The sequence below is a fragment of the Adiantum capillus-veneris genome, chromosome 30 (genome assembly GCF_014529385.1).
Source record: "Adiantum capillus-veneris isolate H3 chromosome 30, ASM1452938v2, whole genome shotgun sequence".
Taxonomy (NCBI): Eukaryota; Viridiplantae; Streptophyta; class Polypodiopsida; order Polypodiales; family Pteridaceae; genus Adiantum; species Adiantum capillus-veneris.
Window position 1 is genome coordinate 82,622,801 of NC_140960.1, and position 16,933 is coordinate 82,639,733.

A 16,933-nucleotide genomic window follows, 5' to 3' on the forward strand; every position below is an offset into this window, starting at 1 on the left:
TGTGGAAACTAGTAATCAAAGAAGAGCAATCAATATAGAAGCCAGCAAAATCACGCCAACGTCTATTGGCATGGGTCCAATAATAAGAATCCCACTTCATACACTCTAACAACAAACAATTGCGAGGCAAAACAGATCAAATGATTTTTTCATCATTGGATTTCAAGGAAAAGAGGACAAATTACATCAAGAAAAGATGATAATTGTAGATACAACAAAAGGAAGTTTCTTTTGAAACCCCATTTCTACTCCAAAAAGACTTGTTTTGGAATTTAGGTTTTAAGAAGAGAGCTAAATCATCTACTCAGTAGAAGCATAGTAGAATATCCAACCCATTTGAGGAATTCTTTGTAAAATCTAAACTAGACAGGACTTTGTTGCATGTAACAATATGTAGACCTAGAAGTGCAATACACCAAGATGGCAAAAGCACGCAAAGCGAGAGAAAAGCACAAAGAAGACAATACACAAAGATTGGGTCCAATATGCCACCATGCTTGAGTGAGCATGTCCCCTGCCGATATTATTTTATTTGTTGAATTTGAAGTGCTCAATATAGAGGTACATTTCACTTTGAGTTAGAAATAGGAGATGCTATTCTAAATGCAGAGTTTGCATTAGATAGAGTTCGCACAGGCTAAGCTCGTATGAGCTAATCAATGAGGTTCCTAACATATTGTTAAGTTGGACATCGCCCAAAGTGAGTGAATCCTCGTATGTCAAATTTACTCATCTGCATTGATACACAACACATTAAATCTAATTTTTTCACAAAAAGAATATTCAAGGTGGATTAAAAATTCCAAGTCATTCCTTAAATCATGCCAGGTTTACATGTAGCTATTTTCATTTGTATAGCCTCAATAAACAATCAATAAAAATGAAATATACACCCTTAATCACCATATCAATCGGTGATCTTAGAGCAACCTTAAGCATGCCATTCTTTAAGAAGCTCTGAACATCTGATTGTCATCTTTCATACCTTGAGCTTGTCAAGAGTTATTTTGAACTTCATGTTTTCATGCAATACTTGAGTCAAGAATTTGTGGTAGGATTTGTTCAGACTACCACGCAAGGGCCTGTAAAGGCGTAGAGCCATTCTTGCTCATCTACTCACACTGCATAGCTGATCAATCTATAGAAGCCAATGGGGAAATGTGCAGCCTAAGCTTGGCCTAGAGCCTCTAGATCGACCAGCTTAAAGAAAGGTTAAAAGGATTAAAAGACCATTGAATTATAGAAGGAAATAGTTCAAAAATCTTGCAAATTTGCAGTGACCAAGGGAATATTTCACCTAGTGGTGGATATGCCTACTAAGATGCATTTTTCCTTGGTAAAAGAATGAACCTAGTTAGAGATAGGAAGTTATACTATTCTTATGGAGTATAATGGATCATTTGTAAGTTATAGTATGGTTATCAAACAAATATTAAGTTATGCCTCATGTCAATATGTCGATAAAAAATAGGAATATAAGTGAAGGGTCACCACCCAAATGGAAAACAAATCAGCAAGTTTGGGTAACAAAGTCAATCATGGCGAACAAACCGAGTAAAATATGGTTACCAAAGCCACACACTTCCCATGTGCCTACCATCTCAAGAAAACAACAACTAGCAATCGCATGTTTCCAAACGACACATGGTGATTCAACAAGGATCTATGGTCAAGAAGAGGCGTCTTTGCGGCGTCAAGGGCAATCTCAACCGTTAGATTGGGTCAGTGATCCTAGGGGGAATTCAGGGGGTGTGAACTTATGGACCCTAATCTGACCGCAAAAATCACTTCTAAATGGAGGCACCTATTCTCAACTATACATCCTCCATGAAAGACCCCCACATATACGAGATAGTAACGAGGGATCACACCCACGCCCTTGGTCAACTACACATATACATACCATAAATATGCTAAATCAAGTTTGTATAAATTTGACCGCATTGATACCCCATGAGAAATGACAAATCGATAGTGACTTTTATGGGTGTGAAAACTGGCTGTATAAAGGCAAGGACAAGAAACTCTTACATTATTGTTAATGGGAGCCTGAGGGCTCGAGGCAAACACGGCAAAATTCAGGGATCGAACATTAATTGTTACCCATCTACACATCCACCGTAACCTCTAGGGTATGACCCCATTGACTAAATGTAATTGGCTTTTGTCTTTTGACTGCTCAGTTCTTCGGTCTCAGAAGTAGAATTGCTGATGCGTTGTTAGCCCATCTGGGATGTGAGCGTTGTCTTTTTGTGGCGGCTTTCATTGCAACTCAGAAGTAGAATAGTATCCAATCTCTCACATCCACCATGGCCCTTTCTCTTGATGTGGCCTTTCCCTACTGAATAATCCCTTCGCATCAACAGGAGGTTTTCCATTCCTGGCATCTCTTGTAACTTGAACTATTTTGGTTGTCTTCTATGCCTTGAGGCTTGGGTTCCAAGGCCCAGAGAGAGAGAGAGAGAGAGAGAGAGAGAGAGAGAGAGAGAAATGAAATGTTATATTAACGTCTTCAAAAGGCCATAGTGACCTATGAGACCAGAAAGTTACAAGGTGGTGGATCTGATACAAAGTCACAGTAACAAAATAACCTAACAACATTACAAAACAAAGATATATATTAGGGGATTCTAGATTGGTCGATGTGAGCTAAGCCAAAAACTAAGCAAAAAAAAAAAAAAAAAAAGGGCGGCTAGTTTGGATAGTTGAATCACAAAAGATCTAGCATCGGTCGTTGGCGAATCTCCTTAATTTCCTCCATGGTTAGTAGTCTGACCGGGCGTCGTGCATGCTTGGCCAGCGTGCTCTGAATCTTTTGACGTAGTCTCCGTCGATGTTGTGTAGTCCTGGGCAGTCGTGGGCGCCTAGATTTCCCAGTTCAATCACTCGGTCAATTAGTGTGCCTCTGGTGTGAGACGGAGGGGAGCTCTGCTTTGGGAGTGGCTCTTGAGGATGTCCCGTGTCTGCTCTAAAGAAGTCTGTAATCCGTCTTTGAGATTGGTTAGCCTCGCCATTCATCAGGCTCTCTCTGTGTTTGCGCAGCTCGAGCAAGAACAAACCCAGGCATCTTTGATCTTCGTATCCCATTATTCTTGAGAGAGGTCCAAAACCCTCTCTGAACAAGCAATGGAAGCGGCCTCGAATCTCGTAGTAGATGGGGCAGCGGCATGTATAATGCAGCTCTGTCTCGAGTTCCATGTCACATTAGGGGCATGTCCTGGCCTCTGCTGGTACTCCGTTGTATCTCCCAGTTTCAATCCGCAGCTGGTGAGACGATGTGCATAATTGGCCAATAGCACACCGTATCCCATGAGACAGGTGGGTATCCATGTATCTGGGTCTCATCACAAAACCATCTTCCGTAAGCTGGAGAAGGTGGTCTCTTGTAGAAAGCCATCTTCGTGCCCAGTTCTTGTGCTGGTTGTATCCATGTCCTCCTAGTGTCTAGCTGGGGCCGGTCTTGGCGGATGAGCTTGGTGATCTCCGACTGTGTAAGAATGAGAGATGGTGCATCCAATGAGTACTGGAATGGTGGCAGCCTGTCTATGCTAAACCCATGCGCCTGAAACCATGATGTCATCTCCCCATACAAGCATGTTGTATATCCTTGTATGGCTAACTGTCGAGAGGACTCAATTGCTATGCGAACATATCTATCTCTGGGAAGTTCCCATGTACGGTTTATGAAGGAGACTGATCTGGCGAGCACCTCTACCACTAGTGGGGGGGCCGCTAGCCCTGCTCGGATAATGGCCCGTGGTACTGATGCCTTGGCTCTAATGAGCCGCGAGATCATAGATACGAGAGGTTTCTCCATGTTCCCCCATCCGTTTGAGCGACCCAGCCTCCCATGGTGATCCAGTGAAGGTCCCCATATCTCAGCCCCATAGAGCAATGCTGAAGCCACCAAGGTGTCAAAGAGCCAGAGCTTCGTCCGAGGCTCCTGCAACTGAACCTGCAAACACATCCTCTCCAATCTACCCAATGCTACGTGGGCTCTAGTAAGTGTAGTCTCTACTGCTCTTCTGAGTGAGAATGCAGGTCCGCTAAAAACCACTCCAAGGTAACTGTAAGCGTCTATGTACTCCACTGTCTCCTAGCCGCATGTGAATGTAGGTGCTGACCTCCTAATCCACTGTGGGGTGGTATTAAACACCATAACCTTGGTTTTACCCAGGTTGACAGACAAACCACTTTCGTGGGCAAACGTATGCAAAGCATCCAATTGGCGTTGCATTCCTTCTGGGGATTCGAAGATCAACACTTTGTCATCAGCATGTAACAAAAGTGGAATCCATGTCCCTGCCAACTGAGCACCTTTATCCCCATCGTTGTCAATGTAGTCAGAAACCTCATCCACATACATACCGAAAAGAGTAGGAGAGAGCGGGCAGCCCTGCTTCACCCCAATAGTGGAGTGAACCGGTGTAGAAAGTCCCTCCGAGGTGCGTACATGCCCTACTACTGAGCTGTACAATGCCATGATTCCCCAAATGAGTTCTGTGGGTACTCCCATTTCCTGAGAGAGAGAGAGAGAGAGAGAGAGAGAGAGAGAGAGAGATTTCATTAATGTCCCATAGAGGCCAAAGAGAACTTGCCTACGAGACAAAACCATGCACTGTGTCAATGTCATCCTAATGTAAGAAACAATAACAAGTCCACAGCAGCTAGCTTGGTTGGTTGAGTACTCATCCGCTGTGACCAAGGTCATGGGTTTGAGTGCAACGAGGCAACCCAGTGAAAAGCCTATGGACACCTCTTGTATCATGCGAGCAAGAAATGCTCGTGCTGCTAACAAAAACAAAAATAGAGTCCTCTATCATGAGAGAGTGAGAAAGTGAGAGGGAGAATTTTTTATGTCGTAGGAACAATCCCAAAGAGACCTCTTAGAACTATACGACGAGTCTTGAACTCGAGACATCTTACCCACAACAAATTTAGAGAGAGAGAGAGAGAGAGAGAGAGAGCTCCAAAAAGTTTACCCTCCAACCATACTCAAAATTTTAGGTGATCGGACTTCACACGGTCAATTACACTAGCGGCTCAAAAACTGATTCAACGACTATGCAGAAGCTAGATTTCAATTTACTTACCCTTCACAAATTCCTGAAACCATAATCCACAACAGTCCATAACCTGTTAACCACAACTGAACCAAACAAAGCTGGCTCCAAAAGTACACAATAGTGTTGCAGCATTTCATGCTGAAACATTTTAACAGCTTTCAAAACTGCAGATTAGCCAGTGTAGTTTACTGACCATGTAGTAAATGCTTGGGCGTCTAGAACTCGAAAGGCAGAGTTTGCCTATCGAACATTAAAGACGCTCTTGACCTCAAAGAACCTAACTAATTGAAATGGTTCAATTACAATGGAATGAACTGGATTTTTTTCCCGTGTGGTTCAAAATACAACGCGAGGGTTATTACACTGGCTGACCCCCTCTTGAGATACAGCTCATTGCCTGGAACACCAAGCACCTCCTTGGAAAACTGTGCTGCCGCCCATCTATTCTCTTACGTCAAGGGCAGATTATGAATGCTTTGGTCTCTCTCTTGCCAAAAGAATTACACGGACCTTGGCTATGCGACAGTACAACGCCCACCTTACACCCACTCTTTGAGATTAGCCGCTCATCAACAACGAATTTCCCATTGCACGTACCACGAAAGAAAGAATGCGTCCAGCCCCGTGTGGCTGTGACCCTTGTTTACAAGAGACTCGACCTTCCAAGCTGTTAGCCGTTGTGCTAACTCCATTTACACCTCCAGCTCTTTATACAAAGCCCACACTCTGCATGACAGAATGGCTTAAAAGCGATACTCCATATCCACATCCATTGCCCACGCAAATTTCGCCAGAAGAGATTTGTTGAACATCTGTTGTATCCCACAAGAGTCATGTCCACAACAAAACCAGACACTCATCGGCACTGCACAATTTGAGTGGCAAAACTCACCTTTTCGATTGGTACCTCGTGCCTTTTGCACCAAGCAACAGTGATCCGGGGATCCAAATAGTTTATCTTTGAGGTACCCAGAGCCACAGTTTTCAGATCATCCTTGGTTTTCATATCCAACTTCATTTTCGCAATCTTCTGCTGTGTTTGTGCAATCTTCTTTCCCAACCTGCCGTTTCAAGCTGGTCAAGAAACACACACCCACAAAAAGAGTAGAGCATAAACAGAAAAAAGAGACAAAGGAGCATACGCCTCTGGGTTTTGATTCCGTTTCGGCTTCCCATCTGCATCCTTCAAAGGAGGTTTTCCCTTTTTCGCCCTGTCCAAGTCTACACGGAGCTCCTTGAGTAAATCCTGCAGAGCAGTAGGATCCAGACTTTTTGAATTTATGACAATGTTCATGTCATGGGCAGATAAGCAAATTTATTTATGATTCTATAAATCCATAAACATGCATTCAAAGTTCAAATCCATCACTACATTAACTATGGCAAGCGTTGAAAAAAAATAAAAAGAGTATACCTCAAGCTCTGCCATTTTGCCTTCCAACCTTTCCATTTGCGCACCATGCGATTTGGATACTGATCTTTGATGATTACATAGAATTGCAACCTGAATAGTAGTTCAAAAATTGTGAGGATGTTAACCAGAACAACTGAAAAAAATACCCATGATATAGAAAGGAGGGAGAACCTCTTTGTTGGCTTTCTGATATGATACTATCTTCTCTGGTACAGTTTGACCGTCTGTGTCCACAAGCTGGTAAAGGAAACAAATACCTAGTTAGTTCAAACCTAGAAAGCCAAAGAACTGATCTGGATTCCACCCTTACCACAAACAGTCAACAAGCAAAATTGAATAACACACCATATGATCACAAAGAAATGAACAAATGGGATGGCATAACTAAGGCACAGCAACGATCAAACTTACCAATCTATCCAAGGTGATTGATGCGTTATAGGTACGGAAGACTTTGGCTGTCAACTGGGGCATGATGTCCTTCAAATGAGCATTCAATTTGCTAGTATCCAGCTTGTCAAACAGGTCCTGTCCATTCTTCTTGGCTGCAAAAGCTCAGAAAATAAGCCAAAATAACATGTGACAAGAAGCAAGAACTTGATATTCTGAGTTTTGGGCCTTGGCACCAACATTTCTTGAAATCTCCAATAGCTCTGAAAACCTGCTCTTCAACTTCGACAGTGTTAAAATATCTGATACTGTCTTTTCCAAGAAAATCAAACTGCAAGTTTTACAGCAGTCAGAAGAATTGTAGCATTGTGAGATTTTAAACAGCGCGATGTTGAAGCAGAAAATGCAATCTGACCTCCAGTGATCTAGGAGGAACCAGTGTGACATGCTCCACTTTCAAAGAACAACAACCAACTGTATCCGCCTCATCATCATCCTAAAAACAAAGAAAGAGAGTTTCACGACGTGTAAAGCAATGAAAGGATGTTCACACAGAAAGACTCCAGAGTCAAAATTCGTTCTAACAAGTTACAAGCCACTGCCTAATTTGTTGAAACCCTGATTGTAACTGTACCCTTGATTTTCACATAGTTTACCTTTTATTCCATGACTTGCTGAATAAAATTAACCCCCTGCGCTTCTTATAATATAAGCATTTTCTGTTAAAAAGAAGTTTCTTAATAATCTGGTGAAATTAAAAGAGGCTTGATCAAAATATCTTGTTTGCTGAGCAATTATTGTAATACATGGCTTTAACGAAGCGTAAACCTTCCTCATGATCCTCCAGATTAAAGCCTAGATGATTGATTGATTGCACTCTTGTTTCCTCAATAGAGTCTTCCACATAGATCTTAAAGCTCCATTGTTGCTCTTTTATGCAAGGACTGAAAGCTTCAACCAACACCAGTACCACACCATAAACCTCAAGAGCTCTGGAGTCATAACATTTTTAACAGCACTGCTTCCTCAACATTTTTCTCACTACTTATGTTCTTCGCAGCCAAACTATGCCATTGTTTTCTGTTGCTGCTTCCTGACTCTCCTCACCATTTTTCTCACTAGTTATGTTCTTGGTGGCCAAACTATGCCACTGATATTGACTTCCCCTTGAAAGCAATTTGGTACTCCCTATATCCCAACACATAAGCAAGGAAGAGTGAGACCAAGCTGTCAGCTCTCTCTCTCTCACCCACTCAACAGAGGTTGTGTTCTATAAAATAAGACACTGAAATGGTGCCAATACCAGAGGTGCAAATACAATTGTGAGTACAAAGCAAGCCTGTATGCTGACAACTGTAAATGCAAGAAACCTCTAATGTAACTAATAACGAGTAGATCAAATTAGCTTACTTTCCACTTGCAGATTGGAGAAATGACATTGAAGCACAGATGCTCGATGATCCGGTGGAATTCCACATTATATAGAACGTGACAATTTATTGGGAATACTAGTATGGCACTCTCAATGCTCAAGAACAACACGTCACTCTGAAGCACGGAAACAAGTGGATATTGCTAGACAAGAGTTTGCTTGTTGGAAATACGATTGCAAGAATGCATGTGAAGATGGAGAGGATGAGAAGGAGAAGCTCAAGAGCACTCAACACAAGAGGAGGTATTACAGAGTGTGCTAATACAGAGATAAAGCTTGCCCTAGAATGATGGACGTGTATACAAGGAAGGGGGGGGGGGGGGAAACCCCTAGTGAGGGAAAAAAGTGCCCTGGCAATCTTAAGTATTCACACACACATAATATGGTAGCAAATGTCTCTCGGATAATGCAACGAACATGTATAGGAAAGTGATAGACCCTATGTGATCAATCCAAAAAGCCCAAATATTTGTGAAAACCTTCAAACATCTCACAAGGCAGAGCCTTCGTGAAAAGATCAGCAAGGTTCTCCTGCATACACATAATCAAAACCGACCCTCCTGCGGAGAGTCTCTCCCTAGGGCCTAACATAATGATAATAGACCTCAATGTGCTTTCTGAGGGCATGCACACTGGGTTCCTCAAAACTACAGCACTCTGACATTCAGTGAAGATAGTGGTGGCAGATTGTCCTCCAACTGAAACTCAGCTTTGATACACCACAAGCTTACTACTACCAATTAATCCTTTGCACAAAAGATTAAATACTAATTCTCAGCAAGAGCTCGAAGAGAAAGAGAGATATGTATAGAGATATAGCATAAAAAATACGTAGAGATATAAATAACTTCAGAGACTCAGAGAGGCAGATTAGAGAGATAGGGAGAGAAGATGGAGAATGACACAGAACTGACCCGGAACGGCCGGGCCCGAAGAACACATTTTCCGAAATTACCAGTGTTAAGCTAAAATTCGTCATGGAATCGCCATCAAACAAGAGCAAACAAATTTCTCGTGGCTTCCACATGTGGTCTCATCCACTCACACGTACAAGTATTGGAGTAACTCACTCGTCCGTGTGCTACCCCAAAGCCCTTCCAATGGGCACACAACCGATTGTCTTCTTCGACGCTTCGAGTGTGCTGGAGTGGAGTCCTTTGATGCAGAAAATTCAGCAATTAGCTTGAAACACTCACCTTCTCGTGATCAATTTAGAAGCACTTCATCATTGTGTGTGTGTGTGTGTGTGTGTGTGTGTGTGTGTGTGTGTGTGTGTGTGTAGAGCTTATACACCCTTCAATCCTTTACAGGAGTATGGGAGCACGTATGCGTGCTCTCTTCATTCACCAAAGATACTAGAATAAGAGGGGAGAGCTTCTTTATATAGGGGTAGGCTCTCCATGGCTGAAAAATGGAAGGGAGTGTGTGTCCCAATCCAGAAAGGGAAAGAGATGGCCTCCATGCAGCTTTCCTCATGGAAATAGTAAGAAGGTGTCACAAAGTGATTAAGTGACGAGCCCAACTAGAAAGGAATTGCCAAGTGGACGAAGAGAAACTCAACCCTGTAACTTACAAAACTTGTGAAGCACCCGCCAAGGGGCCTAGAACCCTAAAAAACCAAAAAGCTTGATCTCTGGAGGAGTCCCGTAAATCATGCAGGGCAGTATGCACTGCTGACATGGCAGGACTATACAGAAATCCCGGTGCCAAATGACAGGCATACGGATTTTCGCAATTCGTGCTGACAGATCTTTACAGTTTCTACGCCTGGCTTTTGGGGACTGAAGCTTTTGGGGGTTAAGTGCTTTTGGAATATGATGCTTTTGGGTTGTGCTTTTGAGCATCCCTTGTACTGTTTATAAGTGTCCCTAGGGTCACTCTCTCAGAGCATCTGGATGCAAAGTCTCGGAGAGAGTTGGACCCTCGGGGTTGCACTTTGCGCGCATAATAATAAAGAAATACCGGAAGGGGCGCCAATCCGTGAAGCCAGTGCATCCGGGCACAGAACTCCACCGTGCCAAGTCGACTCTCCTTCTCTCTCTTTCTTGTCAAGTTTAATGATTTTGCAGTTTCTGTACGTGTGTTGCTATTGATTTCTGCTTGGAGTGTCCAAGCCTTAATAGAAGGTGTTGTAACTTGCGTTCAAACAAGAAACTCAAATTTTACTTCTAGTGAAACTTGCTTGATTGTTTAGGGCGAGCAAACATAAATTTCTTTGATACATGGGTTTTGTATACAAAGGCTGATGACATCAACACCCAAGTCAATCCTAAGTTGTCTTAGCCGCATGCACTCAACAATAGCTGTGAAAGTCTAGACTCACATTCCTTGCAACTGCCAAAGCACTCTAAATGTCAATGAAGATATTGGTGAAAGAATGTTGTCCAGCAACAACATAAGGCATTCGAGCAAAACACAAGAGTGGTTGGGAAAGTTGTCCTATACTTAGCCTCAAAACAAGAACTCGCAACTATAAACTGAGTCTTGCTCGACCAAGATATGCATAAGCTATCAAGCATGAACCAAAAACCACTAGTGGTCACTGGTCACTCGTATGTCATAGCAACCAGCCTAACCCGGGTCTTGAAAAGCATGTAAATTTGGCAGCAATGATCCTTCCTTGAGATAAAATAACCCAAGATGTATAGTCAAGATCTGCTTTACCATCTTCAAATGCTTAGACCGTCAGCCATGCATAAATATGCTCGCCTTCAAGACTACGTACTAAATATCCAGCCTTATAATGCACACATGGATCACGCAACCCACAGCCTACTAATAAAGAATGACATCAAAGTAGTCTCTCGCATCATGAAGATTGGGCTTCGAACCTAAACCCATAGAAAATAGGCTTGCAGAGCAACTTGTATTAGCCGGCATTCTGCTTCTAAGTTTGACCTACTACTAGCTGCCCTTACAACATACTCTAGCCATTTATGGCAATCAAAGATGTTCACATTGCTTCTGATGGTTAACAAAAGTAATCTTTTCTGCACAAATTGAGAAAATACATGTTCATGAAATAGCTAGTCAATTACATTCTACCCGGTTTTTGAAAGATTATTCCCTCTCGCAGCCAAAGGTCAGCTATCAATCACTTAGCTAGGAACTTGAGACACTCAGCACTAAACTACAGTTTTTGTTCCTATTGATCAGCAGGATGTTCTGGCTGAGAAATTATATTGGCACCCTCGACTTCTGGTTGCTAACTGATTCTTGAAAAGGCTCTCAAATCTATGGCATTTCAAAGCTGAGGCAGTGGAGAGAGAAAGAAATACTAAATTCGTCAGTAGTAGAATAAAGGTCAAGAAACATTGGCTCTTCCTAGAGGACTTCAGACCATGCCATCGTAATGAGAGTTCAAGGATCAAGAATGCCTTGGCCTCTTTTTGCTTGAGCTCTGAAACCACGACACCATCAGAAGACATAGAAGAGAAAATGAAAGTATGCCATCAAGATACAACAGTTTTCCAGCACTAGGCCCTCTTCTACAGCCCCTACGAATTACCTGAGGTGCCTGCCTCGTCTGAAGCGGCTTTCAAGAGCAGTTATCTCGAGACTGTGCTACACACATCACCTCATTCCCAGACCTCAACAAATATTGGCACTCATCGAGCCACAAGGGGCGCCTATGGCCACTATAACCTCTGTCATACAGCATATTATGAGGTAAACATTGCAATCAGTAACACATGCTTGTTTCTGCAGCTACCGCTTCACATTGTATCACTGATGTTATTTTTTTCAAAAAAATTAATGGCGCTAATTTCTCGTATTCCAATGAGGCACTTCTACTTTCTTGATTGAATAAGCCAATTTGGCCTTTTAAAAATGCTTATAAACAATAAACTCTCTACAAAAGCAAGTCTTCAAAATTTACCTTCTCATTCCCAGCCCTGAGGGCTAGGCGATCAATAAGATACGTGGCAACAGCTATCTGTCTTTTGGTCTTATCAGCAGAGTTGAAGTTCTTTGTGTAAGTCCTCCTAATGTCTTCTATATAATCCTGCCCATAACATCAAGCAATTAGCCTACTGCAACCCCTCACTGAGGATAAAACTACGGTAAAACAAACACAAACCTTCAGAGTCCGCGCTTTTTCATACTTTTCTTTGTCACTTTGACCCTTCAAACTGCTGCTTGCAGCCAAAAAAACATACTTGAACTCCTTTGTGTTGATAGGATCGTTCCAGTAAGCTAGCCATGTGACAGTATTATCATTGCGTATCTCCTTCCACCTGCACATACACAGTGAGAGCATGCACATGGTCAAAGTTCATTCAAGCTTAATAAGCACATTGCAACCTGTCTTTCTGCAGTACGCTTCGGAAAGTACACACGTTCATCATGCGAGGACGTCCATGAACCTAACCACTCCACTTTTCCGTGCTCTTTTTTGTACATATCTTATGTCCATATAAAGCAAACCTTATGGAACAGTCCATGCTAACCATCTTGAAAACCTTTCAACTTAAGTCCCCTCCCCCGAAAAAAAGCATACATTCAGTCAAAATGATGCTATTGAAAGTAGTTATTGGTTCACTGAGAAAGAGGTAATGAGCTCATGTGGCTCGGATAGGCACATTAACCTAAATTAGAAAGTTTTTTTTTTAGATTTAAAAGAAAAGAAAACCTGTGTCCCTGCATCGGACATTCTGGTATAGGTGCATCTTTCCCAATATTTATAACAATATCTTCTGGGAATATTCGTCGCTTCAGTTTTCCCATCTGCAAACAGAAAAATAATTCTAACCAGTTACCCAACCAAAAACCATAGCCCAGACAATTTTAGACGCAAAAGAGAACACGGAATTTTAAGCCCTTACACCCTCCATAGCCTCAGGCTCCCAATATGAAATCACAGGACAGTTATTACCCAATCACCAAAAAGTTAGCCCTTGAAAAAAATGTAGACCTTGGGATGTTCTCCTCTCCCGCGAAACAAGCCAGGTGGCTCAACTCGAAAATTTCCCACCTGATAGAGAACAGCATCACAAACACTTTTACAGCGGCTCGAAGCTTTTCCAACAACAGTGTCAGCAAGCAGATGTGAAAAAAGGATACCTTCTCTTTTACACCATCCACAAGTGCCCACATGTATTTTTCCTCTTGCTTTTGTTTCTCCTCTTTGATCCTTTTCTTCTCCTGCCGATTGCAGATGAAAAATTCTTTAAAATCAGCATTTTGGGTACATCAACATAAAAATGCACACCATATAAACTTAGAGAATATTCTCCTAGCTCAACCACACCGGAAAAAACCCATTGCAATTAACAATAATTTACCTCAGACGGCAAGTTTTTCTTCTTCTCCTTCTCCGCAAGATGCCACTCATATATGGGGGTAAAATCACAACCCTCAAGCTTCTGTATTACATGGCCAGACCCTAAAATCTTCTTCCAATCATTCCAGAAATTAGACAAAAACTTGGGTTTTGTGACGTAATCAGTCTCGCGCATCACAGCAAACATTGTAGCTACCTGCATAATTGATTCATTTCAAGACATACTTACATGAAACAAAACTTTAATACCACAAAGCTTTTGAGACTGACCTCCTCTTGTTCAGGTGTAAGAGTAACAGGTTTGTTTTCGTAGAAGATTTTTATGCCATGAGGATTGTATGGAGGAGGGAAGATGACACCACTGTGCTCAAGAGTAGTCCACTTTTGTCCACCACCTGAACCAGGCGCATTCATCTCACCCCCTTTCCCAACCTTCTTGCTCATTAGCCTCTGCTGTTGTTTCAGCCTTGCCTTTTTGGCCTCAACCAGCTTCCTTGCAGCTACAGAGGTTGTTAAACTACTGACAATTTTCTTCACAGGCACAACTTTTTTCGCCACTTTTGGCACAGATATCCGTTGAGCAAGGGGAACTTCATCTTCATCTTCATCGATTTCCTTCTTTGCTGTAGAATCTTTTGGTGTGCTGGAAGGCTTGGTTAACCCTGTAGACATATTGGGCGTTCCCATCTTTATTGCAGACTTTGTGGGTGTGCCAGAAGTGTTGGGTGATGCTATGGACACTTTAGGAGGCTTGGAAGATTCTGTGGTTGTTTTAGATGTTGCAGAGTGCTTGGGCATTGTGCTGGAAGCTGTTGGGGATGCTTTCGGCAAACCATTAGGAGGCTTGGAAGCTTCCGTTGATGTTTTAGATGTTGCAGCATGCTTGGACATTGTGCTGGAAGCTGTCGGGGATGCTTTGGGCAAACCAGTTGAGGATGGCTTCGGTGCTAAGTTGGGGGAAGAACTGGGCAGTCCACGCGTACCAGATGGTGGTTTAAGTAGGCTAGAAGATGGTTTACCAAGAGATCCTGTTGGCTTACTTGACAACTTCGGTATTAGCTTCAGCCTCTTGCCAGCTGAATCGTCCTTTAAGTTCTCATCAAAAGGTCTCTTCTTGGAACCAGAGTCCTTAGGTGAGATTAGTTCCTTAGAATGTTTTGAAGAACCATTGGCTGGTCTTTTTAGAACCAAGGGTTTATCATCATCTTCATCTGAATCATCCATTCGACCTCTGGGCATGGAGATCTCAAGAGGACGCTTATTGTTAGCAGTCACCCTGCTTGCCAGAGGTGCGTTATCCTCATCAGAGTCATCTTCGAAAGATCGATGAGAACTTTGCTCCCGAGCATTCCCAGAATTTTTTCTTGCAATTTCTGCATCTAGCTTTGAAGAAGTTATTCCGTTTTTTGAGTGATCCTTTGGATGCATGCTTACTGAAGGTGACGGTCGCTTCGAGAAAACAAGCGGCTTCTCATCATCGGACTCGCTGTCCTGGGACCCAAATTTATTACCATTGGGAGAAGATAGTCTAGATGTGGAAGGGTTCCCACTACCATGCGGAGATGGCTTAGCATAACTCTTGCCATGTGTTTCAAAGGAAGGTGATCTCACCCCACCTTGCAAGGCTTGTCCAGAGGAAGCATTGTGTCCTACTACAGAACTTTTACCTTTGCTAAAAGTACTCCCATGAGTGGCCAAAGGTTGCTTCTCAGGCATACCACTGTTGGACTTTTCGAGACCTGAGTTAAAACAGTCAGAATATGAACATGCTTAAATGTAAAACACAATAATAAACCAAAGAGCATGCATAGCATCGCGCAAGAATGCATTGGAACCCTCCACTCATATAGAAATGGACAGCTTGCTTTGCTACTTCAAAAAGCTATTTCTAAATGCAAAAAAAAGAGGGGGTGCAGAAGTGTGACTTCCAAGAGTCACATTTACTTGTAAATTAGTTTACATCATAATGGAAAAGTTCTTTCAAGGGGGGTTGACCTCAGAAAATCCCACCCACTATACTGCAGGTTGGCAATTGTAAGTTTTGTAAACAACCCCTTAACCCTTGTTATCATTTGACTTCACGAAAACAACTGTATGGAATGGTAGGTATCTGAAAAGACCTCCAACTGGATTACTCAGCTGAAGGCTGTTCAAACAACTATTTGCCCTTCGTGTCCCTCTTAATCAACAAAAAAGAATTTAAGTTCAGTGATCTATTCTATATCTACTGCAAGCACATGAGACCTATTTAGCAGCTTCATGTTTCAGAAGAACTAGGGGTCAACAGTGCAGTAGGAGCTATTCTAAATGTGCTGCGAAGCATGTGACGACTATTTTGTAGCTTCATGGGGAAGCCAATGGCTATCTGACAGGATCCTGCGTCAGCGGTATACATTATTTATAATCACTGTTTGATAATTTTGAACTACTAGTCATCTCCAAGGTACAATTTTCAGCTACTTTGTGCAGCACATGGTGGTATGAAACTTAAAAAAGAACAACTGAGTACTTCTCATAGCTCATCTCCAAACATTTCACTCCTCTGATTGACCTCAACTGTCACTTGCCCATAGCAACCTTCTATGTCCTCACTAACACAACAAAAGATAATTATCCCAACTGTCTATTCATAAAAATAGACGTTCAATACGTACTCATGAAGAAATCTTCAGGAAATCAAAGGCGCCAAAATAATACGCATGATGCAATCCGTCTCTCCAGTATGCTTGTAAACCAGCCAAGCAGCCTCCGAGTGTAAATATGTTTGTGACTGTTTCCTGGATGATGAAAACACCATAGCTCATTTGCAAAGCATATCTCCAATCAAAGACAGAAATCCGGATGCTTCTATGAAGTGAAAAAAATGAATGGGTAGCGTGTGTGCACGTTTTAAGGTGGGTCATAGGGTGCCTGCATTGATCAGACCTCCTCTGCATGGAAGCGACCGTTTCTTCAATTGATTTCTGTGCGCGATTTTGTGGGTGGGTGTATGTGCATACGAAAAGAAAGGCGGTGTATAGGAACCCTAAAAGAACAGAACCAACCTTTGAGATCGCAGGTGAAGCACTTGCCGCGGTTGAAGGATTGCGAATCAACTTGCAAACGGGAGCTTGCAGGATGCTCAAAACACACGGCGAGCGCGAAAGCAAATTGCGAGGAAAGAATGGCGACCTGCAGCCTGCAGCTATCTATTGTCCTACGATAAAAGTTACTTCAAGCAGGCACAAATCGATGCTTACCAGTTGGTTAGTGTGCGGCAGAGTCAGGTGATCGAACCAAGCACCTCGCGGGCCGACCAAGGAAAATTATCTACAGGGTTTGAAATGGTCGTTCAATCTTGTTATATT

The 16,933-nt window shown here is 42.5% G+C and overlaps 1 protein-coding gene across 1 annotated transcript; it reads right to left on the reverse strand.

Moving 5' to 3' along the window:
• Positions 1 to 5,118: 5,118 nt before the first annotated feature.
• On the reverse strand, positions 5,119 to 16,646 carry LOC147418303 (DNA topoisomerase 1-like). Its single transcript, XM_086507565.1, has 17 exons — positions 16,631 to 16,646; positions 16,241 to 16,363; positions 13,857 to 15,325; positions 13,588 to 13,782; positions 13,367 to 13,447; positions 13,218 to 13,277; positions 12,936 to 13,030; positions 12,384 to 12,540; positions 12,183 to 12,308; positions 7,286 to 7,366; positions 7,111 to 7,201; positions 6,892 to 7,025; positions 6,652 to 6,717; positions 6,481 to 6,570; positions 6,209 to 6,312; positions 5,959 to 6,127; positions 5,119 to 5,878 (listed from the first exon to the last, which is right to left on the reverse strand). The coding sequence occupies exons 2-17, from the start codon at positions 16,242 to 16,244 to the stop codon at positions 5,810 to 5,812; spliced, it is 2,991 nt and encodes a 996-aa protein (XP_086363691.1). The 5' UTR covers positions 16,245 to 16,363; positions 16,631 to 16,646; the 3' UTR covers positions 5,119 to 5,809.
• Positions 16,647 to 16,933: the final 287 nt, after the last annotated feature.

What these genes read in the sequence shown, in the direction of transcription:
- LOC147418303 (XM_086507565.1), bottom strand. An exon ending in TTACACCTGAACAAGAGGAG is followed by an intron (nt 13,783 to 13,856) that starts GTCAGTCTCAAA and finishes TCAATTATGCAG; the next exon opens with GTAGCTACAATGTTTGCTGT. An exon ending in CGGAATCAAAACCCAGAGGC is followed by an intron (nt 6,128 to 6,208) that starts GTATGCTCCTTT and finishes TTGAAACGGCAG; the next exon opens with GTTGGGAAAGAAGATTGCAC.